The 22,950-nt window shown below is 41.0% G+C and overlaps 25 protein-coding genes across 25 annotated transcripts; 17 read left to right on the top strand and 8 right to left on the bottom strand.

The window, feature by feature from the left end:
- Positions 1-82: 82 nt before the first annotated feature.
- Positions 83-1,063, top strand: Eint_110580 (uncharacterized protein; the record flags this gene model as incomplete). Its single annotated transcript, XM_003073872.1, has 1 exon — positions 83-1,063. The coding sequence occupies one exon, from the start codon at positions 83-85 to the stop codon at positions 1,061-1,063; it is 981 nt and encodes a 326-aa protein (XP_003073918.1).
- A 25-nt stretch (positions 1,064-1,088) lies between these two features.
- Positions 1,089-1,457, top strand: Eint_110570 (uncharacterized protein; the record flags this gene model as incomplete). Its single annotated transcript, XM_003073871.1, has 1 exon — positions 1,089-1,457. One exon carries the CDS (start codon positions 1,089-1,091, stop codon positions 1,455-1,457), a length of 369 nt encoding a protein of 122 aa, XP_003073917.1.
- Positions 1,458-1,487: 30 nt separating this feature from the next.
- On the bottom strand, positions 1,488-2,528 carry Eint_110560 (mannose-1-phosphate guanylyltransferase; the record flags this gene model as incomplete). Its single annotated transcript, XM_003073870.1, has 1 exon — positions 1,488-2,528. The coding sequence occupies one exon, from the start codon at positions 2,526-2,528 to the stop codon at positions 1,488-1,490; it is 1,041 nt and encodes a 346-aa protein (XP_003073916.1).
- A 162-nt stretch (positions 2,529-2,690) lies between these two features.
- On the top strand, positions 2,691-3,698 carry Eint_110550 (uncharacterized protein; the record flags this gene model as incomplete). The annotated part of the gene is made up of 1 exon (XM_003073869.1): positions 2,691-3,698. The coding sequence occupies one exon, from the start codon at positions 2,691-2,693 to the stop codon at positions 3,696-3,698; it is 1,008 nt and encodes a 335-aa protein (XP_003073915.1).
- A 105-nt stretch (positions 3,699-3,803) lies between these two features.
- Positions 3,804-5,204, top strand: Eint_110540 (uncharacterized protein; the record flags this gene model as incomplete). The annotated part of the gene is made up of 1 exon (XM_003073868.1): positions 3,804-5,204. One exon carries the CDS (start codon positions 3,804-3,806, stop codon positions 5,202-5,204), a length of 1,401 nt encoding a protein of 466 aa, XP_003073914.1.
- A 104-nt stretch (positions 5,205-5,308) lies between these two features.
- Positions 5,309-6,262, top strand: Eint_110530 (Ser/Thr protein phosphatase PPI-1; the record flags this gene model as incomplete). Its single annotated transcript, XM_003073867.1, has 1 exon — positions 5,309-6,262. The coding sequence occupies one exon, from the start codon at positions 5,309-5,311 to the stop codon at positions 6,260-6,262; it is 954 nt and encodes a 317-aa protein (XP_003073913.1).
- Positions 6,263-6,340: 78 nt separating this feature from the next.
- Eint_110520 (arginine methyltransferase-interacting protein) lies at positions 6,341-7,006 on the top strand (the record flags this gene model as incomplete). The annotated part of the gene is made up of 1 exon (XM_003073866.1): positions 6,341-7,006. The coding sequence occupies one exon, from the start codon at positions 6,341-6,343 to the stop codon at positions 7,004-7,006; it is 666 nt and encodes a 221-aa protein (XP_003073912.1).
- A 38-nt stretch (positions 7,007-7,044) lies between these two features.
- On the top strand, positions 7,045-7,515 carry Eint_110510 (vesicle-associated membrane protein; the record flags this gene model as incomplete). The annotated part of the gene is made up of 1 exon (XM_003073865.1): positions 7,045-7,515. The coding sequence occupies one exon, from the start codon at positions 7,045-7,047 to the stop codon at positions 7,513-7,515; it is 471 nt and encodes a 156-aa protein (XP_003073911.1).
- A 122-nt stretch (positions 7,516-7,637) lies between these two features.
- Eint_110500 (U6 snRNA-associated Sm-like protein) lies at positions 7,638-7,874 on the bottom strand (the record flags this gene model as incomplete). Its single annotated transcript, XM_003073864.1, has 1 exon — positions 7,638-7,874. The coding sequence occupies one exon, from the start codon at positions 7,872-7,874 to the stop codon at positions 7,638-7,640; it is 237 nt and encodes a 78-aa protein (XP_003073910.1).
- Positions 7,875-7,966: 92 nt separating this feature from the next.
- Positions 7,967-8,833, bottom strand: Eint_110490 (uncharacterized protein; the record flags this gene model as incomplete). Its single annotated transcript, XM_003073863.1, has 1 exon — positions 7,967-8,833. One exon carries the CDS (start codon positions 8,831-8,833, stop codon positions 7,967-7,969), a length of 867 nt encoding a protein of 288 aa, XP_003073909.1.
- Positions 8,834-8,984: 151 nt separating this feature from the next.
- On the top strand, positions 8,985-10,163 carry Eint_110480 (sn-1,2-diacylglycerol ethanolamine phosphotransferase; the record flags this gene model as incomplete). Its single annotated transcript, XM_003073862.1, has 1 exon — positions 8,985-10,163. One exon carries the CDS (start codon positions 8,985-8,987, stop codon positions 10,161-10,163), a length of 1,179 nt encoding a protein of 392 aa, XP_003073908.1.
- A 27-nt stretch (positions 10,164-10,190) lies between these two features.
- Eint_110470 (pre-mRNA cleavage and polyadenylation specificity factor) lies at positions 10,191-11,870 on the top strand (the record flags this gene model as incomplete). Its single annotated transcript, XM_003073861.1, has 1 exon — positions 10,191-11,870. The coding sequence occupies one exon, from the start codon at positions 10,191-10,193 to the stop codon at positions 11,868-11,870; it is 1,680 nt and encodes a 559-aa protein (XP_003073907.1).
- A 65-nt stretch (positions 11,871-11,935) lies between these two features.
- On the top strand, positions 11,936-13,741 carry Eint_110460 (pre-mRNA cleavage and polyadenylation specificity factor; the record flags this gene model as incomplete). Its single annotated transcript, XM_003073860.1, has 1 exon — positions 11,936-13,741. One exon carries the CDS (start codon positions 11,936-11,938, stop codon positions 13,739-13,741), a length of 1,806 nt encoding a protein of 601 aa, XP_003073906.1.
- A 102-nt stretch (positions 13,742-13,843) lies between these two features.
- Eint_110450 (uncharacterized protein) lies at positions 13,844-14,785 on the top strand (the record flags this gene model as incomplete). The annotated part of the gene is made up of 1 exon (XM_003073859.1): positions 13,844-14,785. The coding sequence occupies one exon, from the start codon at positions 13,844-13,846 to the stop codon at positions 14,783-14,785; it is 942 nt and encodes a 313-aa protein (XP_003073905.1).
- Positions 14,786-14,838: 53 nt separating this feature from the next.
- Positions 14,839-15,153, bottom strand: Eint_110440 (DNA-directed RNA polymerase I and III subunit AC19; the record flags this gene model as incomplete). The annotated part of the gene is made up of 1 exon (XM_003073858.1): positions 14,839-15,153. One exon carries the CDS (start codon positions 15,151-15,153, stop codon positions 14,839-14,841), a length of 315 nt encoding a protein of 104 aa, XP_003073904.1.
- A 64-nt stretch (positions 15,154-15,217) lies between these two features.
- Positions 15,218-15,478, bottom strand: Eint_110435 (subunit NuA4 of histone acetyltransferase; the record flags this gene model as incomplete). Its single annotated transcript, XM_009163649.1, has 1 exon — positions 15,218-15,478. One exon carries the CDS (start codon positions 15,476-15,478, stop codon positions 15,218-15,220), a length of 261 nt encoding a protein of 86 aa, XP_009161913.1.
- Positions 15,479-15,587: 109 nt separating this feature from the next.
- Positions 15,588-15,944, top strand: Eint_110430 (uncharacterized protein; the record flags this gene model as incomplete). The annotated part of the gene is made up of 1 exon (XM_003073857.1): positions 15,588-15,944. One exon carries the CDS (start codon positions 15,588-15,590, stop codon positions 15,942-15,944), a length of 357 nt encoding a protein of 118 aa, XP_003073903.1.
- A 69-nt stretch (positions 15,945-16,013) lies between these two features.
- On the top strand, positions 16,014-16,184 carry Eint_110425 (uncharacterized protein; the record flags this gene model as incomplete). The annotated part of the gene is made up of 1 exon (XM_009163648.1): positions 16,014-16,184. The coding sequence occupies one exon, from the start codon at positions 16,014-16,016 to the stop codon at positions 16,182-16,184; it is 171 nt and encodes a 56-aa protein (XP_009161912.1).
- Positions 16,185-16,233: 49 nt separating this feature from the next.
- Positions 16,234-17,118, top strand: Eint_110420 (metal-dependent protease; the record flags this gene model as incomplete). Its single annotated transcript, XM_003073856.1, has 1 exon — positions 16,234-17,118. The coding sequence occupies one exon, from the start codon at positions 16,234-16,236 to the stop codon at positions 17,116-17,118; it is 885 nt and encodes a 294-aa protein (XP_003073902.1).
- Positions 17,119-17,180: 62 nt separating this feature from the next.
- Positions 17,181-17,570, top strand: Eint_110410 (uncharacterized protein; the record flags this gene model as incomplete). Its single annotated transcript, XM_003073855.1, has 1 exon — positions 17,181-17,570. The coding sequence occupies one exon, from the start codon at positions 17,181-17,183 to the stop codon at positions 17,568-17,570; it is 390 nt and encodes a 129-aa protein (XP_003073901.1).
- Positions 17,571-17,633: 63 nt separating this feature from the next.
- Positions 17,634-18,389, bottom strand: Eint_110400 (putative Arf GTPase activating protein; the record flags this gene model as incomplete). The annotated part of the gene is made up of 1 exon (XM_003073854.1): positions 17,634-18,389. The coding sequence occupies one exon, from the start codon at positions 18,387-18,389 to the stop codon at positions 17,634-17,636; it is 756 nt and encodes a 251-aa protein (XP_003073900.1).
- A 127-nt stretch (positions 18,390-18,516) lies between these two features.
- Positions 18,517-20,286, bottom strand: Eint_110390 (molecular chaperone DnaK; the record flags this gene model as incomplete). The annotated part of the gene is made up of 1 exon (XM_003073853.1): positions 18,517-20,286. The coding sequence occupies one exon, from the start codon at positions 20,284-20,286 to the stop codon at positions 18,517-18,519; it is 1,770 nt and encodes a 589-aa protein (XP_003073899.1).
- A 78-nt stretch (positions 20,287-20,364) lies between these two features.
- On the top strand, positions 20,365-21,522 carry Eint_110380 (tryptophanyl-tRNA synthetase; the record flags this gene model as incomplete). The annotated part of the gene is made up of 1 exon (XM_003073852.1): positions 20,365-21,522. The coding sequence occupies one exon, from the start codon at positions 20,365-20,367 to the stop codon at positions 21,520-21,522; it is 1,158 nt and encodes a 385-aa protein (XP_003073898.1).
- Eint_110375 (uncharacterized protein) lies at positions 21,509-21,703 on the bottom strand (the record flags this gene model as incomplete). The annotated part of the gene is made up of 1 exon (XM_009163647.1): positions 21,509-21,703. The coding sequence occupies one exon, from the start codon at positions 21,701-21,703 to the stop codon at positions 21,509-21,511; it is 195 nt and encodes a 64-aa protein (XP_009161911.1).
- A 66-nt stretch (positions 21,704-21,769) lies between these two features.
- Positions 21,770-22,771, top strand: Eint_110370 (uncharacterized protein; the record flags this gene model as incomplete). The annotated part of the gene is made up of 1 exon (XM_003073851.1): positions 21,770-22,771. One exon carries the CDS (start codon positions 21,770-21,772, stop codon positions 22,769-22,771), a length of 1,002 nt encoding a protein of 333 aa, XP_003073897.1.
- Positions 22,772-22,950: the final 179 nt, after the last annotated feature.

Raw genomic sequence — 22,950 nt, 5'->3', positions numbered from 1 at the left:
ACGGGGCAAGACACATCAAGATGTCTTAGGGAAGCCCTACTAATTCAGCCCTGGGAAAGCCCTTAACAATAGTTATACTTCTATGGACCACTGGGCGAGGAACTTCCTTGAAATTAAGGAGGATCATACTGATCCGTCAGACTATGAGAAGTTCTTTACTTGCTTTAGAAACTACTTGAAGAATGAGCCCTCCAGTCATTGCGAAGTGTCTAAGGTGCTTGTAAAAGCTCTGGCCATGTTCAAAAACACCCAGCTTCTTTCCATAACTTATCGTCTCCTTTACTGTCTTGACATACCACCAAAGATACCTGAATCATTGCTTAGAAGACACTTTAAAAGTTTATATCTGCGGGAGTACATGTTCCCACTGATCTCCAAGTTGGATTTACATTTATTTGATTTGGCCTTGCAGAAGTTGCTGTACAAGCCTCATTACGAATGCAAGAGCTTTTTTGATTTGATGAAATCCAGAAGAAACTGGGTTGTGGAGTTCCTTGGGCTAAAAAAAAGAAGCCTTGCTAGAAAGCAGATGGTTCTTATGGTCCGTACAGCAATGTTTCATAATCTAGAGTACTTCATAACCTTCTTTGGAAGCAGGGACAGAAGCTTGTCGTTTCTTGCTTTTGAGGTGTTTAAATTATTCATAGAAGAGCTTATCCGTAAAAAGGAAAACAAATCCTTTGATGTGAAAGGCCAGCCAGTCCTTCTACATAAAGAGGCCACATTTAGCATATGGATAAGGGATGAAGATGCTTGGATTGCTCTAAATCCACGTTTAAAGGTTGAAAGTTCTTTCAACTTCCTAATTCATTTCATAGACTTCATGTCTGAAAAGAAGAAGCTTCAGCAACTCATTGCCACCAACAATAGAAATGGAATGGAAGCCATAGTTGGAAAATACATAAACTTAGAGGAATCCTTAGCAATTCCTGGGCATAGATGGATTTCCAAAGAACCCCGGTGCCAGGAAATTCCTAAAGAGGAGGAAACAGAGAATATCTGCTTTGAGTATCTCTTCAGCGGAGTAACATATAAGGAGATGGCAGACTGCATTGAAATATAAGGAAAGGTACAGAGGAAACACCCCTATGAAGGCAGGAAAGGCTTTGGTGGTTCTTTTTGAGGAGGGTAGTAAGGTGCTCTTCAAGGCCATCACAAATACAATTTCAGATATTATGCTTCGAGATCGGATGTCTAAGACGGAAGCAGAGATGATTCTGGATGTCACGGCATGTGCAAACAAGAACAAAATGAAGGATTCATTTCTAAGGATGCATGAGGCCAACTCTAAGGAAAGAGGTGGTTCTCCATATATACAATCGAAGATACTCGCTGCTTACACCGTTCTGTCGGGTACAAGCCCAAGTTTCTTGGAGGAGTTCCAATCTAGAGAGAAGAATCCATCTGGAAAGGAGCAAAAAGTTCTTTCTACAAAGAATAAAAGAATCCAATTTTGATTTATTCACACATCTGGCCTAAAAACAATTCTAGATATCCTCGAGTAACTTGAATGGAGATTCATTTGGAAATGTCTTAACAGAACTTAAGATGGCAAACCTTTCAACAGTCGTTGCATATCCCAAAACACAGCATGTGTTTACAGTTGCATTATCTTCTATCTTTGTATTCCATCCCACAATACTATCTCTTATTGTCACATTGTCTCCTATTTCCACATTGTCGAAGATTGCACTGTTTGAGATGGTGACATTCTTTCCTATCTTCACATTCCTCCCTATAACAACATTGTTCTCGACACAGAACGTTCTTCCGTCTTCAGAATGCTCATCTACATTTGCTTCCCTATAATGTTTCAAGTACATTCCTTGTCCTCTAATATAATCTGCAGGCTGGCCTATGTCCATCCAGAATCCCTCAAGATCAAATACTTGAAGTTGCCGTTCCTTGGCCATTTCTGGAAAGATCTCCCTTTCGATAGAACATTCCCTCAGCTCCACTCTATCTAGTACAGAGGAGTTTAGTATGTATATTCCTGCATTGATCCTGTTTGAAACGGCATCCTTGGGCTTTTCAAGAAAGGTCTCCACAACGCTTGTACCCTCCTCGGTGATGACGAGTCCATATCTACTCGGATCGTCCACTCTTGTCGAGAGAATAGTTCCTTCTTTTCCATGAGAGCGATGAAATGAAAGCATCTCTGATAGAGGAAACTTGCATGTTATATCTGAGTTGAGAACGAAAAAGGTATGGCCTTCAAGATACTTCCTTGCAAGGGCCAAGGGACCAGCTGTTCCAAGAGGTTCCTGTTCTTTGGAATAGATAATGTTGATACCAAATTCGTTTGAATAGTCCCGGACTTCCCTTATTATAACTTCGGAGTAATAATTGAGAGCCAAGATTATCTCCTTGATGCCTGCTTTGACTAAAGCTTCCACCTGATGCCTTAGAATCGGCTTGTTGGCAAAGGGTACAAGGGGTTTTGGAAGTGTGTACGTCAGAGGTCTCAATCTGGTTCCATATCCACCCACAAGAATCACAGCTTTAATCTGTTCCTTGGCATGAACCATCTCCCTTGTTTTGTAAACAATCGATAAAGAAGATTAAATAAATTGTCCTTGGCATCTGAGACTATAAAATACCGTTTGCCAAGATATGAAGAATAATGCCCTGTGTCTCAACAAGCCGAGAAACCCCCTTGAAAGGTAAAATTCCATGGGCGAGCCACCCTAATGAATTTGTACGACCTGGTGAGAAGTAACTCGCATGAAGAGATATCTCGTTTGGATCACCCGGAGTTCAACCGATTCAGGGCAGTTGCATACATAAACATGGGGAAGTTTGGAGAGGCTTTGAAGTATGCGGAGAAGAGATCTTTTGAGAGAGCTTATGCATTGTACAAGTTGAAGAAATACAAAAAAGCATTGAGGATTTTGAGGTACTTGGATACCGAAGGGAGCAAGGTTCTTGCTTCTCAATGTCTATACTATCTGGGATATTACAACACGGCTTACAAAGTGCTTTCTGAAATTAAGAAGGATGATGAGATTGTGATCAACCTTCAAGCTATGAAAAGCTTGGCAATATTGGCCGACAAGAACCAATATACGTTTGGAAACAAATTCCAGCTCAGAAAAAAGGACGACCTTGTGGAGTTTGAGGACTTAACAAGATATCACTTTAGTCAGAATGAAAGCCGGGTAGACTTCATATTTAACCTGTCCTTTGAAAACCTTTCGAAGGAAGAGACATTTGTAAACTTTCTTTCAAATCAATTGGAAAGGCGAGAGATGGTGGGAACAATTGTAGAGGAGCAGCTGAAGAATGTTAAGGGAGAAGATGCGAATGCTAATGTGCTTCTGAGAAACCAGAGGGAAACAGTCGAATTTAATACCGGTGCCATATCAAGATTTTCGAATCCACTACATTTCCAGAAGAACTTCCCGGGATCCGGTACACCAGAAGAAATGATGAAGGGAAACGAATGCTTATGGATCGAAAAGGTCTATAACAGCGACTTTGGGATCAAGGCCGAAGAAATTCCTCTGTTTTCTCCAAAGATGATACTTCTTCGAATTCTTACCTTGTGTAAGAATGGGCGTTTTCCTTCCAAAAAATTACTGGGCAGAGTTAGAAACTGGCCCGAGGTGCCGATCAAAAGATATCTGGAAGTCCTGGATTCCGAAACTCCCCCTTCCAAGGAGTTATATATTGGAATGTCAAAAGATATAATGAATTAAACAGCTTTTCTTCATGTTATTTCCTCTTGAAAAGCTCTCCTTTCTTTCAAGGAATTGTAATTACCCACGGCTTTGAATGATTCAGTCTCCATCCTTAAGCCCCTAATGCCTATTGTAGCTCATAGTGAAAATGGACTAACTTTTGATGTGTTTGCTGAAGGAGCATCCTGGGTCGAGTGCGATTACTACTCTCTGAAGTCAAACAAGGTGGCATGGGCTAAGAACAATCAAGTAAGGTACTATGATCTCAAGAATAAGAAGATGATTCTGGAGATGGAGATAAATAGGCCTAGGGAAATAGAGGCGTCTGAAAACGGAAATAACGTAGGAATACTTAATGGAAAAGGAGAGATGGTTGTGCTTGGAAAGAATGGCATCATGCTGAGAGTGGAGAATGTATCCAAGTTCAGGATTTCTAATTCCCTGCTTGCATATATATCGGGGGCATCATTTTTCATTCATCGGATCGGAGAAGATGGGATAGAGGAGTCTCCTTTCCATACTTCCAGGATTTCGATTCTAGAGTTCCTTATTTCCGGAGAGTTTGTTTTTCTTGCCACAAAAAAGCTTGAGAAGGATGGAATGCACAAGCTCCTTCGGATGGGAAAAGATTCGGTAGAGGTTCTTCATAGCTTAAAGGAGCTGCAAGGCTTCTCTTTGAAGGCCCATGCATCAAACAGATACATACTGCTTCTTCTAATGACATCCTATGTGAACAACAGCTACTTCCCCGAGTCTGACCTGTATTTCCATGATACTGCCGCATGCACCTTCAAAAGTCTTGGATATTCGCCAGTCCATTCCTATGTCTTTCTCTCTAATGGATTTGCAGTGTGCCATGGGCCTCAGCCTAGCAGTGTTTCTGTTCACAGGCTTGATGGCAAGCCTGGATACAACTTCCCAGAAGGTATCAGAAACAGAATGTTCTTCAACCAGCATGAAAACATTGCAGTGTTTGCAGGCTTCGATAATCTCTCTGGAGACATAGAGGTTTTCCATGTGCCTTCAAGGAAGCCTATAGCAAAGTTCAATGTGCTTGGAGCATCTTTGATCGACTGGAAGGAAAATGGATCATATTTCTGTGTCTCGACAACAAGCTACTTCCAAGAAGATAACAAAATAACTCTCTACGACTACTACGGAAGAAAGATAGACGAAAGGAAGTTTGAGTCTTTGTTTTCGGCCTGCTCCTATGGGGAAAAGGAAGAGTTTGTCGAGATAGAAAAACCCGAAAAGCTAATTATTGAGATGCAGAAGAAGTACGTTCCCCCCTCCATCCACACCTTCATGACAAAAACAACTTCCAAGAGCAGAATGCCCAAGAAGAAGGAGGAGACAGTTAATGAGAAACCGAAGAAAAGCAGCAAGGAAGATCTGTTGAACACTCTCAAGGAGATCGAGAGTTTGAAGAACAGGATGAAGGATGGAGAAGAATTATCTATAAAGGAATTAAACTTAATCCTAAAGGAGTATAAGTTGAAGGGGGAGCTGAAGAGCCTCGACTAGCCTTCGACTTTAAATAAACTTTATAATTCCATTAGAATTAGTCCAGAGTTGAAGGCACCGCGGATTCTATTGATTTTTTTAAAATTTTCAGAGGGGTTACGGGGATGAGTAACGAAAAGGTTGACTTGGACAGGATAATAGAGAAGCTTCTTTCTGTTCGAAACAGTAAGCTAGGAAGGCTTGTCCATCTTGTGGAGGAAGAAATAAGATACTTGTGCGAAAAGTCGACGGAGGTGTTCAAGCAGCAGCCTACTCTGGTTGAAGTAAAGGCCCCAGTCAAGATCTGTGGAGATGTTCACGGGCAATATTATGATCTTTTGAAGTTGTTTGAACATGGGGGGTTTCCACCCTCCAGCAACTACCTGTTTCTGGGAGATTATGTCGATAGAGGAAAGCAGTCTTTGGAGACGATCTGTCTGCTATTGGCATACAAGATAAAGTTTCCAAACAACTTTTTCCTTCTTCGTGGAAATCACGAATGTGCCAGTATCAATAGGATATATGGGTTCTACGATGAATGCAAGAGAAGATATAACACAACAATATGGAAAGTGTTCACGGAATGCTTCAATTGGATCCCTATATCTGCCCTTGTTGACGGAAGAATTCTCTGTATGCACGGAGGGATTTCGCCAGACTTGAAGAACATGGATCAGATCAAGGCGATTGCAAGACCCACCGATGTTCCCGATGAAGGGCTTCTCTGTGATCTTCTTTGGAGCGATCCGGACCCTGGTGTAAGAGGATGGGGAGAAAACGATAGAGGGGTTTCGGTGACATTTGGACCCGACACTGTGGAGAAGTTTCTTGAGACACATAACCTGGACCTTATATGCAGGGCACATCAAGTAGTAGAGGATGGATACGAGTTTTTTGCAAACCGATCTTTGGTCACAGTGTTTTCCGCTCCAAACTACTGTGGAGAGTTTGAGAACTCTGGAGCAATAATGGATGTAGATAAGGACCTTGTATGCTCGTTCCAGGTCCTCAAGCCAACCGATTTCATTAACAATTCAGAATATAAGAAGAAACAAATGGGGATACCTCGTAAGAAGTAAAGAGGCCGAAATACTCACAATAAATTTTCTTTTCTTGGGTTTTTGTGACAAATAAATGTTTACTGCAGTGGGGGAGGAATGAAGAGAGCACATTCTCTACTGGACTATGCCAAAGAGGTCAATGGAACTAAGACTGTTGAGCTAGAGGACCTAGATATTCACTTACTTGATCCACATATTTCTTTAAGAAAAATAGATACAAACGCCCTATACAACATTCTAAGCCTGGCTTACCATTTTGAAGATGTAAAGATGGAAGAAAAGGTGGTAACAACAAGCTCCTCAACAGACAAAAGACAGAGATATTTCTGCGATACCACAAAATGCTTCCAATGTGGGGAGGCAGGGCATGAGTTTAGGGAATGTACCAGGGCTCTTAAAAGGGATGTATGTGATCTATGCAGTCGGGAAGGACACGAAAGAACCTATTGTCCCTACAGACACTGCCCAAAGTGTAGAAGGTTCGGACATTCCTCAAAGAACTGTTCTTTTCCTGAGGATCTAAACGGATCGAAGATATGCAAAGCCTGTCCCACAGGAAGTCATAGCATAGCAGACTGCTGTAGAACATGGAAAAGATACAGACTAAATGGAAACACGTCGAAGTATACAATATATAAAGCATGTCCAATATGCCTATCTAAAAGACATTTTATCGATGACTGCTTTTCCGTTGAGAGGTCACAATCTTCCATATTCAGCTCCTCATACGCTGAACTTGCCAAGTTTTACAATAAACAATGACGAATAGTTACTAAAAGGGAATAGACATTCCCCTTGAAATGCTGGACATCAAAGTCACACCGCAAACAACGATTAGAGTTAAAAGAAACAAGAAGTCCTCGACTTTTATTGTACATAACAACTCCATGGAAAGCGTAGGATACAAGATCAAAACAACCAAGCCCAGAGACTACATAGTAAGACCAAACATGGGCCTGATAGTACCTATGCAGCATGCCGAGATTGAAGTAACCCTCTCTGAAACCACTGTTCCCGATAATACACACAAGTTCCTTATAGAGATCTACAAGTTCGACTGGAGAAGATCTCTAAATGACTTCAAGCATTATCTCAAGTCTGTCTCGCCTAAGCCATGCTGGACATCCAGAATAGGAATATTGTACGAAGAAGAGGAGAAGATAACCAAAGAAACCGTCGAGTGTTCAGAGGATCGAGGTGCCATTGTACTTTTTGTCCATATCTACATTCTTTGTAACGTTCTTTATCTATTTTACAGGTTCTTTGAGTGATAGCCATCGAGAGAAAGAAAGGAGAAACTTGGCCATGAAAAAAGAAATAAATATCCAAAGTATGTTTTATTTAATCAGTCATTCAATTAACAGCATCAAGAACTGCCGGCAGCTTCGGCCCATCACAGGATGTATGGTGCGTTTAAACACACAAGTACTATGCTTCTTCCCAAGCACACTACGGTATTCCCATAGTCCCATTCTCCACACTTTTTCAGAACGCAGTTACCAACGTCATCAAACGATGTGAGCTTTCCAGTCACCGATTTTCCATCAATGAAAGTTACTGTTATTTTTTTTCCTTTAAATCTCCCCAAGTCACTGAGTAGTTGAGTCTTTTTAATCTTGTCCTTATTCATCAGGGTTTAAGACAACAAGATTAACTTCAATAAATACCACCGCTCTTCCTCCAAGGTAAGAGCGAACAACATAAAAAACAGGGGTTTGCCCCTCAGAAACAGTTGTAATATAGACTGTTTTCCTGATCAAATCCTCTCTTGTTGTCTGTCCCTGTTCCGTCCTTTAATTTCTCTTTCAGAACTAAATTCCTTATTCGGATATTTATGTTTCGTAGATGTCCCAGAAGTGCAGCAGAAAACTCCGTAGACATCTTGTCTATCACGGTTTCTTGCTCTTCAAACAGCTTTTTGAGTTCTACCTTAACAAGATTGTCTATAACATTGTAGAACTTCTTAATTCCAAAGTCCTCGAGAACCGGCTCCGATGATTTCACCAATTCACTGGCCGACTCAGGGTCTTCGAAGACAACAAGATACTTTTCGGGATTGAGCCTCTTGAAGTTCACAACTTTCCCAAATCTCGCTGCATAAGCCTTGAGATTTTCTGGATTATGCCTTGACTCGTTTACTTTGTTGAACACCACCTCATTATTTTCATTTGATTCATTTGTTCTCCTTCTCTTTCCAGTCACCTCCCCGCTATCTATTCCTTCTTCTCTTCCCTTGGACCCTGTCTGGACAGAGCCTTCCCCACTCTTTCTATCCCAGCTATGCAAAAAAATGCAATTCTTTGCCTTACATTCGTCTCCATCTCGGCAAGTCTTCCTTTTGTACGCCATAACCTTTCCTACTAGTCCTTTCGCCTTCTGGTCTACTACAGGACTCAACGCCTCTACCAACTCGCTGTACATGTCTTCTGGAGACACTGTAGGTACCACCCCCTCGAGAATATCAATTACCGTAGAAGCTTTGTCTCCCACCTCTCTTCCTATCATGTCTTTAAGAGGCCCGGCCAACGGAATCTTTATCGGACAAAGCTGCTTGGACTGGCTTTTCTTTTCATTATTGGCATCTATCATAACTTTCTGGGGGGTTTCCATTCCTTCAAATACAGGTTGCAAATCCTCAATTCTTCTCTGTTACTTTCGAGTTCCTCATTTGGAATTATATAGTAATTTATCAAAAAGAATTAAACTGCATCCTTATATATTCAGCCACACTCCTCCCCCGATGCTAAAAGGAAGTTTCTTCAAAATAGAGCTGGGAGCTGATGAGCTTTCAAGCTTAAGGAAACATAGATTTATTGGAACAGACAACTCCATCCTCTCGAAGTATGTAATCCATCACTATGTCAAATGGTCACTAGAAAAAATACCTGCAACAGTAGCCCCAAATACACTAACTCTCTGTGGATTTATTGCAATGGCAATCAGCTTGGGCCTAACTCTGATATTTGATCCCTACTTATGCAACCCGCCCAGACTTCTTTCGTTGGTAAACTTTTTTCTGATGTTTGTGTACTTTACATGCGACAATCTAGACGGTGCCCAGGCCAGGAAAACAGGGTCCGGGTCTCCTTTAGGACAACTTTTTGACCATGGGGTGGATTCATGCTGTGCACTTGCCACAAGCATAGCTCTTTCCTCTGCATTCGGATTTGGGCTATCTCAGAAATTCTTGATATTCACATTGGCCATCATGATCGAGTTCTATCTTGCTGGAATCGAGGAAAAATTCACCGGGCACTTTGTTTTGGGAAAAATCAGTGGAGCTTCAGAGGGCATAGCATTTGCTTTGATATCGCATCTTATTACCTCTCTATGTGGAAAAGGCTTTTTCCAATATGTCTTTTCCGACGAGTTCCTCTGGCCCATCAAAAAGACTTACTCCTTGATCTTGAGAACAAACAACTTTAGTGCAATCTCGGCAATCATTACTACATGCCTGGTTGGCAATACTATATTGACCTTGATATCGATAGAATCCAAAATGCGTCCTCCAAGGAGACTTTCTTTATACTCAACTTTTCTAAGGATGATGTCCCTCATAGCATCGTTCGTTGTTCTTCACAACACTCTCAGTACAGAAAGTTTGTGGATACAATATCTAAACATTTTAATGTTTGGGCAGATATTTTCGATAAAGTATGTCAACGAGGTATTTTCATACATCATCGGAAAGGACTTGTTCCTGTTCATCCCCGTGTATTTGATGTATCTGATGATTTCCGTTGTCTTACAACTACAAAATCCTAAGAAGTTCCGAGAAGCCTTTATAGCTGTCTCTTTTGTCTTTTCCTCTGTTTACTACATCTTGGTGGCTTCAAAAGTGATCATCACATTCAAAGAAGCCTTGGGAATCAGCTTTCTAACAATCACAAAAAGAAATAAGCCTGAGGCTGGAAGATAGACCGGCCTGTATTAAACTTATACCCCTATGTTCATCTTTTTCCAGTGCGAGATTTGCTTGCAATATGGTCTTCGGTGGGAAAACCGGGTTTGGCACCGGGAAATTGCAACCCCAATGAACTACCTATATTCACAAGAGAGTCCATGGAACAGCGTCGAGGGATGTTCTGCAGGGTTCTTTATACCCGGGACACATTCGTTTCTAACATATAACGGGAACATCGTAAGACTCTGGAAGTACGGCTCGGGGCTGGTTTTGGTGAAGCAGCATATTCTATTTGAGAGAGTTTGCCAGGTGGAAAAGTATAGGATATCTCCAGACCAAGACGGTCTAGTTTTTCTGTTTCATAAGGCAAAGATTTCTCTTGTGAGGTTTGATCCTCAGGAAAACGAATTCAAGACAACGTCTTTAAAGTTTTTCGAAAAGGATGAGTTCGACATCAAAGACGAAGATATAAGGAATGTCCGAATAGGCACTGATCTAGGGATGTTTCAGATGAACAAGCGTTATTTTAGTGTCTTTCCTTTGTTTCCTGGGATGTTCAACGCAAAGGTCTTTAAGTTTATAGATATCGATGGAAAGATCAAGAATCCAATCGACTTTACTTTTCTGGAAAACTATTCCATTCCCACTGTGTGTCTGGTGTACGATTCGCTTCCTAAGAAGTACACAGTTGTAAGGAATTACAATGCCATAGTGTTTTCGATTGATCTAAGTGCAGGAAAATTCCATACTATCGACGAGTTTCTAGTTCCCCCAAAAACATTTAAGGTGGTATGTGCCGGTTCCATCCTACTGTTTATATCACACAACTCTATATTAATAAGATCTACAAGCAGCTCGTACTCGGTTCCTTTGAATAGGATGTCCGAAGCATGTGAAGCGGGCAAAGCACTTAACGACGTAGTTCTTTTTGATGTAAATTTCTTTTCGAGAGGAAACACCTGCCTGATATTCAATGGAAATGGAGATCGATATAGACTCGAGATATCGATGGACATAAAAAGAATCATAGGGGCATCTCTGGAGTTTGAGAGAAGAGGATCTATAGCCAGTTGCATAGGAGAGGTGGAGAACCTCTTATTTGTTGGATCTATAGGCGACAGCTCGGAGTTGTTTGAAATAAAGAGCCTCCGGCGAAGGACAGAAGAAAATGTCATCCCGGCTGAAAGAAGTGTACTGGAAGAGTATTCTAAACTGTTTGGAAACAAAGACCAAGAAACCCAGAAACAAGATGAAGAGTATGCCAAGCTTTTCAATGAAGGTTCTGAGTCAAGAGCTGGAGAAACTTTTACTCTCCATCAAGTTGACGAGATTTCAAACATCGGATTTTTGAATGAAGTGGCGATGAAAAGAGAAAATGAAGCAGTCTTTGTTGTTGAAGGACTAGAGCCCGGAGTACGCGTTGTAAGCAATATTATGCCATTGAAAATCTTGAAGTCTCAGAAGACAAGAAGATATTTGTATTGTTCAAGGGTCTTAGACTTCTACATTCTGGGTAGAGCAGGGGATACAAAGGTCTTTAAATGGCCTGAAAAGAGTCTTTTGGAAGTGGATGGAAAATATGCTAAAGATATGGACACGTTACTTTTTGCGGAGTTCGGCACTGGAATAATTCAGATTACACCTACCTTCTGGTTGGGAATGGATCATAACCTTAAGGTGGTAGAGGAGACTTTACTAGCAAAGCGGCAGAGGCAAAAATAATTTGTAGTGGATTATTTCTTGCAGTAAGGGATTCCGAAAAAAGACTTGTTTTTTATGATAGGGAGATGACCGTGGTTACCTGCATCCCTAACGTTACATGTTTTGCAGATATCGGGAATAAGGTTTTTATTCTTTCTGATGATCTTTTGAGCATCTTCGACATAGACAAACGGATGGGGCAATTTCCTCCTTGTTCAATAAGAGGCGTTCCATACGCGATAAGATTTTCATCGGAGACATCTGTACCTATAGATCTATCGGAGAAGAACGATGATGAAGCCGTTATAGAGATGGCCATGCTTGCAACGGGCACCAAGATTCTTATGCTCTTCAGATTGAAAGGAGGTTACATGGTTGCATATGAATCCTTCGGGCTGGAGGCACTTCTCAGGGAAACCCTTCCTTCTGAAGTAATCTTTTTCAAAATACATCTTCCAAGACACATTGCCTTCAATCTATCTCCGGAGACCAAGGCATTTTACAATGTGGGTACAATGGTATTCATAAAAGCAACAACCAACGTATTTATGGTTCCAACAGACAAGGGACATTTTTTGTACAGAAGTCAGTACACTCTAAATTCAATAGCTATGGATGGAGACGATGTGATACAACTCTCCAAAGGCTATCTAATGGTCTGCAGAGTCCCCAGCATTGAAAACGGATATGTTTTTGGAAGCGGATTTATTGGGAAAAAGATTCCAGTTCTTAGAACACCAAAGCACATCGAGTATGCAGATCGGTACATGGTAGTAGCCTCATGCGAAGAAGTTGAGTTTTCCCCAAAGAATGGAAAAGACTGTGGAGTTCCTGTAAACACCTATCGGTTCTATGTCGACCTGTATTCGGAGAAATACGAGCATATAAGTACTTATGAATTAGAAGAGAACGAGTATGTCTTTGATATCCAGTATCTCGTTTTGGATGATATGCAGGGAAATTATGGAAAGTCCCCTTTTCTACTTGTTTGCACAACCTTCATTGAAGGAGAAGATAGGCCTGCGAAAGGCCGGCTTCATGTACTAGAAATAATTTCTGTTGTTCCGTCGTTGGAGAGCCCTTTCAAAGACTGTAAACTCAAGGTTTTGGGAATTGAAAAGACTAAGGGATCGATTGTCCAATGCTCTGAAGTTCGTGGTAAGATTGTACTATGTTTGGGAACCAAGATAATGATTTACAAAATTGACAGGGGCAGCGGGATAATACCCATAGGTTTCCATGACTTGCACACATTTACATCCTCTATATCTGTGGTTAAAAACTACATTCTTGCATCCGACATTTATAGAGGCTTGTCGTTCTTTTTCTTCCAGTCCAAGCCAATTAGACTCCACCTGATAAGCTCTAGCGAGCCTCTTAAGAATGCAACCTCTACAGAACTTCTTATTACTGGCAATGAGCTTTCGATGGTGTGTTGCGACATCAAGGGAACAATTCATGCATACACCTACTCTCCAAATAACATAATAAGCATGGATGGAGCTAAACTTGTCAAGAGAGTGGAGATGAAAACCAATCTGGGAAGACTCTCATCTTCCAGAGTAGGGTTTAGGAAGAATAGTATTATGCTGTATTCAAGGTCCAACCAACTGGTCCATGTAAATGGAGTCGACAATTCTAGCTATCTTAAGCTTCTTGGAATACAGACGTCGATTATGGGGTGTTTTAAGGCTGTGTTTGGATTGAATCCAAGGGACTATCTGAACTCTGATATTCACCTCCACAGCTTGTCATTGAAAAGTCCAATAGTTCTGCACATCCTGAACTTGTTTAGTTACTTCGACCTGAGCATCCAGGAGTCGATTTCATCTTCTGTTGTGATGAGCAGAAGAGAAATACTAGACATCATTGCATCTTTGAATCAGTCCTAACACTAATTAAAACTCTTACCTTCTTAAATCGAAGTGTACTACGGGAGAATTTCATTAGCTCTTCAAATGAACTTAAAAATTTACATCCTGAGAATCGGACTAATGAGAACAAAACCAGAGTCCTGTGTCTTTTTTTTGAACGAAATGACGGCCGAGGAAGAATATAATATTGTCACTAGACAGCCGCCTAGGCTTCCAAAGAGGCCTGTGGGGAGACTGAATGGGAACAAAATCCTACTCTCAGGAAATAAGCTATTTGTGGAAAGGCATATTGGAGTTGTGGATCTTGAATACGTGGAGTCTGACGAAAAGATATTCAACTTACTGATATGTCTTGTCAGGCTTCCTCCCTTCTACAACTTTATCCTGAACTTCAGAGAGAAAGGTGAAGATATAGAAAAATGCCAGATAATGTTCAGAATTTCGGAATTTCTTCGCTTGCTGATGGAGGAGAAGAAAACCAATGCAAGCGATCTTTTAATGGAGTCAGATTCGAAAGTATACGAAGATATATATTCAGAACTTCTTCAGGCGATCCACGACGAGCTCTGCGAATACTACAACTTTGAGGAGGATACATGGAGTACCATGGGTAAAACCCAAGGAGCCAAGCCTAAGCTACTTTACAAGGAATATTCTCCAATTGTAGAGATATTTCAGGGAAAAGCTGTTTCTGGAAGCCAATCTCAGGAGATCTCTTTTGAAAAGAGTAGGGTGTCTTTAAAAGGATTCTCCAATATCCAAGAGGCCTTTGATTCGAGTCTAAAGGTTAAAAATAGAAAGATAACCAAGAAGCCGCCAGTTCTTGTACTTGTCGTAAAAGAACAGGGAGGCATCGATATACTGAACGGTTCGAATATAAGCCTTGGAAGCCACACTTTCTCTCTTTGTTCTTTTATAACAGAAGAAAATACCATGAGCTACTGCTATGTCAAGGACGGGGAAGGCTGGCATGGATATGGAGCAGGAGGCGTAGAAAAAATTTTGGAGATGAAAGATGTTTGTGGATATCCATTAATGTTGTTCTACACATGCAATGAATAGGCTTTTCTTAGGGCACATGCCTTGGGCCTAAAAGCAAATGACACCTAAGTCCTCTATTTATTAAATTTGCCTTCGAACTTCTCTATCTCACTTTCCATTTTTCTTCCGATGGCTTCCATACACTCCAAGCCCTCCATCATCTTCTTAAAGAGATTTGGAGGTGTTTGAGACGACTCATTGGAGAACTGAATGGTTAAGTTGGAAGCATCGTCGGAGGGGTGTGGGATGGTGTACCCCACGAGCTCCACATTCTCTCCATAGAAATTTTTACTTATACACCACCTTAACGGATTCATAATGGTGTGATCTTCCTTCTCCACTTGTATTGTCTGGGTATTCAAGATCCTTATACGATCCTCTCCTTTCATATGGAAGGGGTCTTGAAAATTTTTTACTCGACCAAACTAGGGAGCTCTGCAAACACAGCCTTCTCTACCGATCGGTCCTGGGGAAGTTTTTATTAAAGATTCTCATTTTGTCGTCTACATTATACTTCTTCTTCTCTGCCCTGTTTGAAACATAATATTCCACATTCTTTGTAAGGGGAGATCCCTGGGTCATTTCCAAATACACAGTCTCGTGCCTAAACATTTCCCTTTCAATGGTTCGAATCTGTTTTCTCAGTTTCTTTCTTTTTGCAAGAAGAGCTTTGAATCTTTTCTTCGCATCCAAAGACGTGTCCTCGATGTTCATGGGCCGGGAGTTTATCCAAGGAATAAGGCCCAAGGGAATCTGCCATAGGAGTTTCCTAAATGTTTTACAGCAAATATATTTTTGGCTAATATCCCGCCCTGTAGTCAAAATGTTTCTTTTGTTTCTAGTTTTTGTATTTGCAGACAACATCGAGATATCAAGAAGTTCGTTCGACACACTTAAGGTTGGAAATACATATATATCATCAGCTTCCCATGGGGCCTCTACCTGGAACTCCCTAAAAATCTCCTTTCCCGGATACTACAGATACGATGTTGTAGAGTACGAGCCCCGAAGATTCGAATTGGTTGATGTCACTCAATACTTTGGAGAAACCGAGAAGATGGTGTTTCGAGTAGACTTTGAAACAAAGTACTACGGCTTGATACCAGATGCATGGGTGATGATTATTTCATTAACGACCCTCTCTGGCATTATGTTTTCTCTGCCTATTAAGAATGTGTAATAAAGAAAGATACCCTAGTGAAGCTCTTTCTTTCTTGTAGTGGCGAGCCCTGTTACTTTGTTGGAATAAATGAAAGAGAATATTGAGAAAGCTTATAACAGACTGATAAGGGGCTTAGACAGCGGGATAAGGCTAGACGGGGCATCGATATCGGAGAGCATCGAAAGTCTGGAAGCGATTCTTGAGGAGCTAGTGGTTCAGTTGGAGGATCCTGGATTTGATTTTCTCGAAGATAAGTGATCTTTAGGCTAGTTCCAAGAGCTTAAAAGAAAGAAATCCAAACCCTGAAATGTTTAATGGATTTGTTGGGGTAGATGATGGAGAACCTACATCAGACGCCTCTGAGACAGTCCAGATTTCTTCGCTTGCACTATTGAAAATGCTCAAACATGGAAGAGCGGGAATTCCTTTGGAGGTCATGGGACTGATGCTTGGGGAATTTGTTGATGAATACACAGTGAAAGTTGTCGATGTATTTGCCATGCCTCAGAGTGGGACAAATGTCACTGTGGAGTCTGTGGATCCTATTTTCCAGATGGAGATGATGAGCATACTAAAGGCTACGGGGAGACACGAGACAGTGGTTGGATGGTATCACAGCCACCCGGGTTTCGGATGCTGGCTCAGTACAGTGGACATAAGTACCCAGCAGAGCTTCGAAAAATTATGTAAAAGAGCTGTTGCAGTGGTTGTCGATCCCATTCAGAGTGTCAAGGGAAAGGTTGTGATTGATGCATTCAGACTCATCGACAATCAGCTAGGAGTGCTTGGAGGAGAGCCAAGACAAGTGACATCAAACATAGGATATCTTAAGACACCCACTCTCATATCCATAATCCACGGGCTTAACAAGCACTATTATTCGTTTAACATAACATGCCGGAAAAACGATCTCGAGCAGAAGATGCTCCTTAATCTTCACAGGAAAACATGGGCAGATAACCTTAAGCTCAGGGATGTCAGGACTAAGAGAGAGGAGGTTCTAAAGCTCATCGAAAGCTACGGAAAAGCATGGGAAGAAGAAAAGAATCTGAAGGGTAAGGATCTTGAAATGGCTAAAGTGGGGAAGGTTGATTATCGAAGACGTCTTCTTGAGAAGTGCGATGAAAATATCATGGAAAATGCCATCTACAACCTTCTGTACTCCATGCACAGATACATCTTCAACCAATAGACCCATGAGGCTTAGAGATGAATAAATCAAGTTTTCAAGGTCCGAATATTCTACCCTTACCAATGAATCCTATAGGACTCTTTATTTCCCTTATGTTGAGTGTCATACTCTGTATTGTTGAGCTCTATAAAATAGAGGCGGTGCTGGATGCAGAGGGTAGAAGAGCATCGTCTTACAATGCATGCGATAGGATACTTCGGCTTGCAGCCATAGAGTTCAAGTTACTTACTTTGATTATGGCTGCCCAGGTTCTCTCCTTATGCTACACATCGTTTCTTGTTGTCCTACTATTTGTTTACGAGATCCAGAAGAAAGGATCCAAAGATTCCATCAGTGCTCTGGATTTCTTCAAACAAAAGAAACGGATAAAGATTGAAATGTTCTGTAAGATCTCTCTGTATGTATTTCTTGTATACAAGTATTTCACAGCACTCGTTGTAAATAAAATGTAAGATCTTTTGGACAGTTTAAAAGCTTCGGAGGTATTCGAAAGTTTTAATTAGATATCTAGTATTCTAGTCCCACTTATCTGGCCTTGGATAGACCTCCTGTCTTTCAGGGACTTTTATGTGATCCTTTGGAATTAAATCCTTTTTCTTGAAGATAGATGATAATGAAGAAGAGTTGTCTTTGATAATGCTCTTTGTAGAGCTAACAACAATGCTTCCATATTCCACAGTCTTTCCGGTAATTACCTTTGCTCCCGAGAAAATCGCGCTTCCAACAATAGACAAAGTAGACGAAATAGAGCTCTGAAGCGAGCCCGTACTAATGGATTCAAGCCCCGGCGTACCATGGGACCTCTTGCTTCTATTTACACAATCCGTAGAAGACCTCTTTCTCCAGTCTTCCGAGTCTCTTGGCTCTTTAGGAACCGTACTAGTCCTTGGCCTGTTGAATGCCTCTTCTCCTATCTCCTTCACAACAAGGCTCTTAACGCTTTCACCATACTTCCTGATGTGGTTGTTGTTGTAAATCTCGTTCATTTCCCGCCCAACAAGCTTGCAATGCTCCAGAAACTTCTTAAACTTCTCATTTGATCCATGCTTCATAAACAAATATTCCTTTTCATCCCAAATGTCCAGATTCACGCTCTTTACAAAGCTCGTTTTGACTCCAAGGGATCTATGAATACTAGCACAATCAAAGCATATGAATATCCCGTAAGTCACAGACGCCCATGGGGGATTTGGTGCAGAGCAGTCTGCACATCTTTTGTTCTCCTCAGTTTCACGGAGCATTTTAACTTCTTTGTTGAAATTTGTAGTCATGAGTCTTTGTTTTCGGGGGCTCTTAGTTTATCAACATGTTTCATTACATCTAATCTTGCTTTGTTTCAGATTATATCCCTTGGAAATTAAATAGCAATAGATATTTTTGTTGCAAACGGATACTTTATCAAGAGATGGCTTTCTTTGCATTTTCCAGTGCTTGCTTTGTTTCTTCCAAATCAAACTCCTCTCCAGACACAGCTCTTTTAATCGTGTCTAAGCAGTCCTTGGAGATTTTTGCCAAGCTTGAGGATGGTCTTCGAAGAAACTCGGCCGAAGAAACAATAAGCTCAGCTTTCCTCCTTTTTATCTCATCTAAGTGTCTATGCTTTTCTCCTTCCTCCACCATTTTGTTTATCTCCTCCTCTGTTAATCCACTAGATGGAATTATCTCTAGAGACTGCGGCTTCTTTGTGACACTATCCTGTGCAGTTACTTTGTACATCCCGTTAGCATCGGACTCAAACGTCACTTCAATCCTAGGCACTCCTCGAGGAAGAGGAGGAATATCCTTGAGCTTGATCTGTCCTAGATACTTGTTATCCAATGCCATGGATCTCTCCCCCTGGTATACCTTGATGTCCACCTCTGTTTGATTATCTTCTGACGTAGAAAACGTCTGTGTTTCTTTAAATGGAATTGTTGTATTCCTTCTTATTATCTTGTTAAACACTCCTCCAAGGAGTTCAATTCCTAGGCTTAGAGGTGCAACATCCAGGAGAAGCACATTATCAACCTCTCCCGTAAGAACTCCTCCCTGCAATGCTGCTCCCTTTGCAACGGCTTCATCGGGATTGATACCGGTAGAAGGTTCAATTCCAAACACCTCCTTGACTACCCTTCGGACATATGGCATCCGGGTCATTCCCCCCACCAGTATCACGTGTTTGATATCCGAACCCTCCATCCCTGCATCCCTAAGTGCTTTCTTGCATGGCTCAATAGTACGATCCACAATCTTCTTAACCACTCTCTCCAACTCGTCCCGGGTGATTTCTCTGGTTAGATGCTTTGGCTTTCCTTCAATACTACATATGTATGGTATGTTGATTCTTGAGGAAAGAGACGAAGATAAATCCTTCTTTATCTTTTCTGCACACTCCTTGATTCTCGTTAGTGCATTTATATCTTCACCCAAGTTAACTCCCTCCTTCAACCTAAAGTCTTCAATAATAAACTTCACAAGCTCATTGTCAAGATCTTCTCCTCCAAGAAATGTGTCTCCGTTAGTAGCTTTTACATGAAACACTCCATTGCTCAGCTCAAGAATAGAAATGTCAAAGGTTCCCCCTCCGAGATCATAGACTGCAATATTTCCCTTTGCCAGCTTGTCAAGGCCATATGCAAGTGCTGCAGCTGTCGGTTCATTGATCACCCTTACAACTTCCAGCCCAGCTATTCTTCCTGCATCTTTTGTTGCCTGACGTTGGCTATCATTAAAATATGCAGGAACTGTTATGACCGACTTTGCAACCGGATGATTTAAGAATGATTCTGCACTCTTTTTGAGCTTAGAAAGTACAAACGCACCTATTTGTGCTGGAGAATACTTCTTTCCATCAATCTTTATCCAAACATCTCCGTTACAGTGAGACATTGTATCGAAAGGAAGGCCCTTTACATACTTCTTCACCTCTGGATCCTCAAGTTTCCGGCCTATCAGTCTTTTGGATGCAAACACTGTGTTTTTGGGATTCATTAACATCCTACTCTTGGCTTGGTTGCCTACAATAACTTCGTCTCCAAGTATCGACACAACCGAAGGTGTGGTGCGCTCTCCCTCTTGGTTTTCTATTATTAAAGGCTCCCCATTCTTAACTACAGACACACAGGAGTTGGTTGTTCCCAGGTCTATTCCTATTATGCTTGAAGAAAGCTTTTTGCTTAGAGAGCTCATTTCCGCCATTTCCAAAGGAAGCTAATTTTTTAATTTTTGGTCTTTCAACTATATTAAATGTGAACATGCCTCCCCTAAATGGAAGAACAAAAGATTACACCTTGGGACGTGGAAGTTGTATCTACAAGCGAGACGCCTGTGGCCATCGACTACGACAAGGTAGTTAATCAGTTTGGCTGCGAGCGCTTTAATCAGGATCTAGTGAAGCGTTTAGAACAACTTACAAACAAGCCAGCACACTACTTCTTTAGGAGAGGCATAGTTTTTGGGCACAGGGATTTTAACCTTTTGCTTGATGAAGTATCCAAGAACAAGTCATTCTATCTGTACACAGGAAGAGGCCCCAGCTCGAAGGCAATGCATATTGGCCACATCATCCCCTTCCTTCTTTGTAAGTACATTCAGGACACTTTCAAAGTACATCTTGTAATTCAAATAACTGACGACGAGAAGTTCCTGTGGAAAAATATGAAACTCGAGGATGCTATATCGTATGGGAAAGAAAACATGAAGGATATTATAGCACTAGGTTTTGATCCAAAACTGACGTATATATTTTCTAATGTTGAATCTTCTCATCACTTCGAAAAAAATGTCCTGAAGATATCGAAGACAATCAACTTCAATGAGGTATCTAAGATCTTTGGATTCAACACATCCAGCAACATAGGGCAGGTGGGATTTCCATCAAAAGAAATAGCACCCTGCTTTCCAAGCTCTTTTAAATTTATTGAAGAGGATGCAATGTGTCTTGTTTTTGCAGCAGTTGATCAGGACCCGTTCTTCAGGTTGGCAAGAGACAAAGCAAATACGCTTGGGGAGAGAAAGCCTTCGTCTGCATACGTATCCCTTCTTCCAGATCTCAAAGGTGTGAATAGAAAGATGTCTGCTAGCGATCCAAATAGCTCCATATATTTGGACGATACACCGGAAACAATACGAAAGAAGATTACAGTGCATGCTTATTCTGGGGGTAGGGAAACATTGGAAGAACATCGGGAAAAGGGAGGAAATATCGATGTGGATGTCCCATTTGAATATCTGAGATATTTCTTGGATGATGATCAGGAGCTTGAAAGATATCGGTTGGGATACATTAAGGGAGAGATTACCAGCAGGGAAATGAAGGAGAAATGTATTTCTATTGTTCAAGAATTTGTTTTAAGGTATCAAGAATCCCGAAAGAAGATTACCGATGAAGACTTGAAAGTATTTATGGACATCAATAAATTTTAGGATCATTTCCGGAAGTTCCAATGTTCTTTGCCCGAATGATTTCTTTCCTAATGTCTCTTATCTTTCTCTTCAAATCACGTATCCTCCATTTATAGTATTCCTCCTCATAGCAATCTTTCTCGGAATCTTCTCTAGACACATTTGTCTTTCTTGTACTGATGAATGACTCTCTAACATTCATGTATGTTCTTTCTTTTGGGCTAAAATTGAACTGAGTCTTTACAGGCGCCACCCTTCTCAACCCTTGATGGAAGTTTCTGGAAGAAAGGAAGGAATTAAGAGCTCCTTGAATGACGTGGAGTTAGACATAAGCAATGATCCAACAAGATTGAAAAAGTCCTCTTTAGAGAAAATGAAGATACAACAGTTGTTCAAGAACGGCACTTCTGTTGAAAATTGCGAAGAAGAAAGTCTTAATCTTGGATACTCGGATTCCAAAGTAGGGCCATTTATTACCTCTAAAGATCTCCATGAGGAAAATAAAGAAGATTTATCAAGCAATGATGGCAGTAGCAGTTCTGATTGCAAAGATTCAGACGAATGTGAGGGGCTTTTGAGTATATATTCTCTCAAGGAGGCAGAGAATCTATATAAAAATATCAAGACTCCAAGTATCTCTGATATGGCTATCGAGAAAAATAGAAGGAACCATCCAAATCCGAAGTTCCTATGCAATGCAGAAGGAAGAAATAACTATACTGTGGTTCTTGAAGACCTTTACTTCAAGCAAAAGACCAAGAGCTTGAAGAAGGAAATCAAGTTAAAGCATCTTCTTGAGGAGTTTTTTAGTGAACTAGACAAATTTGTCCTTATTGCAAACTACTGTCTCAAGAGTACTGAGATCTCCGATGGAGACGAAGATTTCAATTTTGCTTTGGAATGGATAAGAGATGCATTTCATTGGTTAGGAATTGAAGGAGCAAAGTACTACGCCCGGAAGTCGCCTGGCCCATACAGCGGGTGGGTCTCTGATGTGGAGTTTTTGATGAATAGATATTTCTTTAGTCCAGACTTCAACCACGTGAACGGGTTTGACATTAAGCAGTCTGTACACGAGGGATATGGGTTTGTGGAGAACCGATATGGTAAATTTCATCTTTCTTACCAGCCATATCCCGGGTACTACGACGTAAGCAAAGACACCATCCGGTTCTGCTCCGAATGTAACCTTCTGCTTCCTCCCAGCCTGTGTTTGCTTGATTCCCGCTGTCAGGAGACCTCTGATGAAAAGGAGGAAGAAATATCCTAAAAATATAGAATATAAAGCCTATTGTCGTGCTTAACGCTTAAGTCCTGTCTCTATAAACACATTCCCATATCGAGAAATATGGGACTAACGATAGAGAGATCACACAGTACATGGATTTCTATGCCGAAGGCATTCATGAGCCCATTAAATAATTACATGATCATAAGATTTGTATATTT

The sequence above is a fragment of the Encephalitozoon intestinalis genome, chromosome XI (assembly GCF_000146465.1).
Source record: "Encephalitozoon intestinalis ATCC 50506 chromosome XI, complete sequence".
NCBI lineage: Eukaryota > Fungi > Microsporidia > Unikaryonidae > Encephalitozoon > Encephalitozoon intestinalis.
Note: the sequence above shows the minus strand (reverse complement) of the source record. Positions and strands in the feature narration are given on the sequence as shown.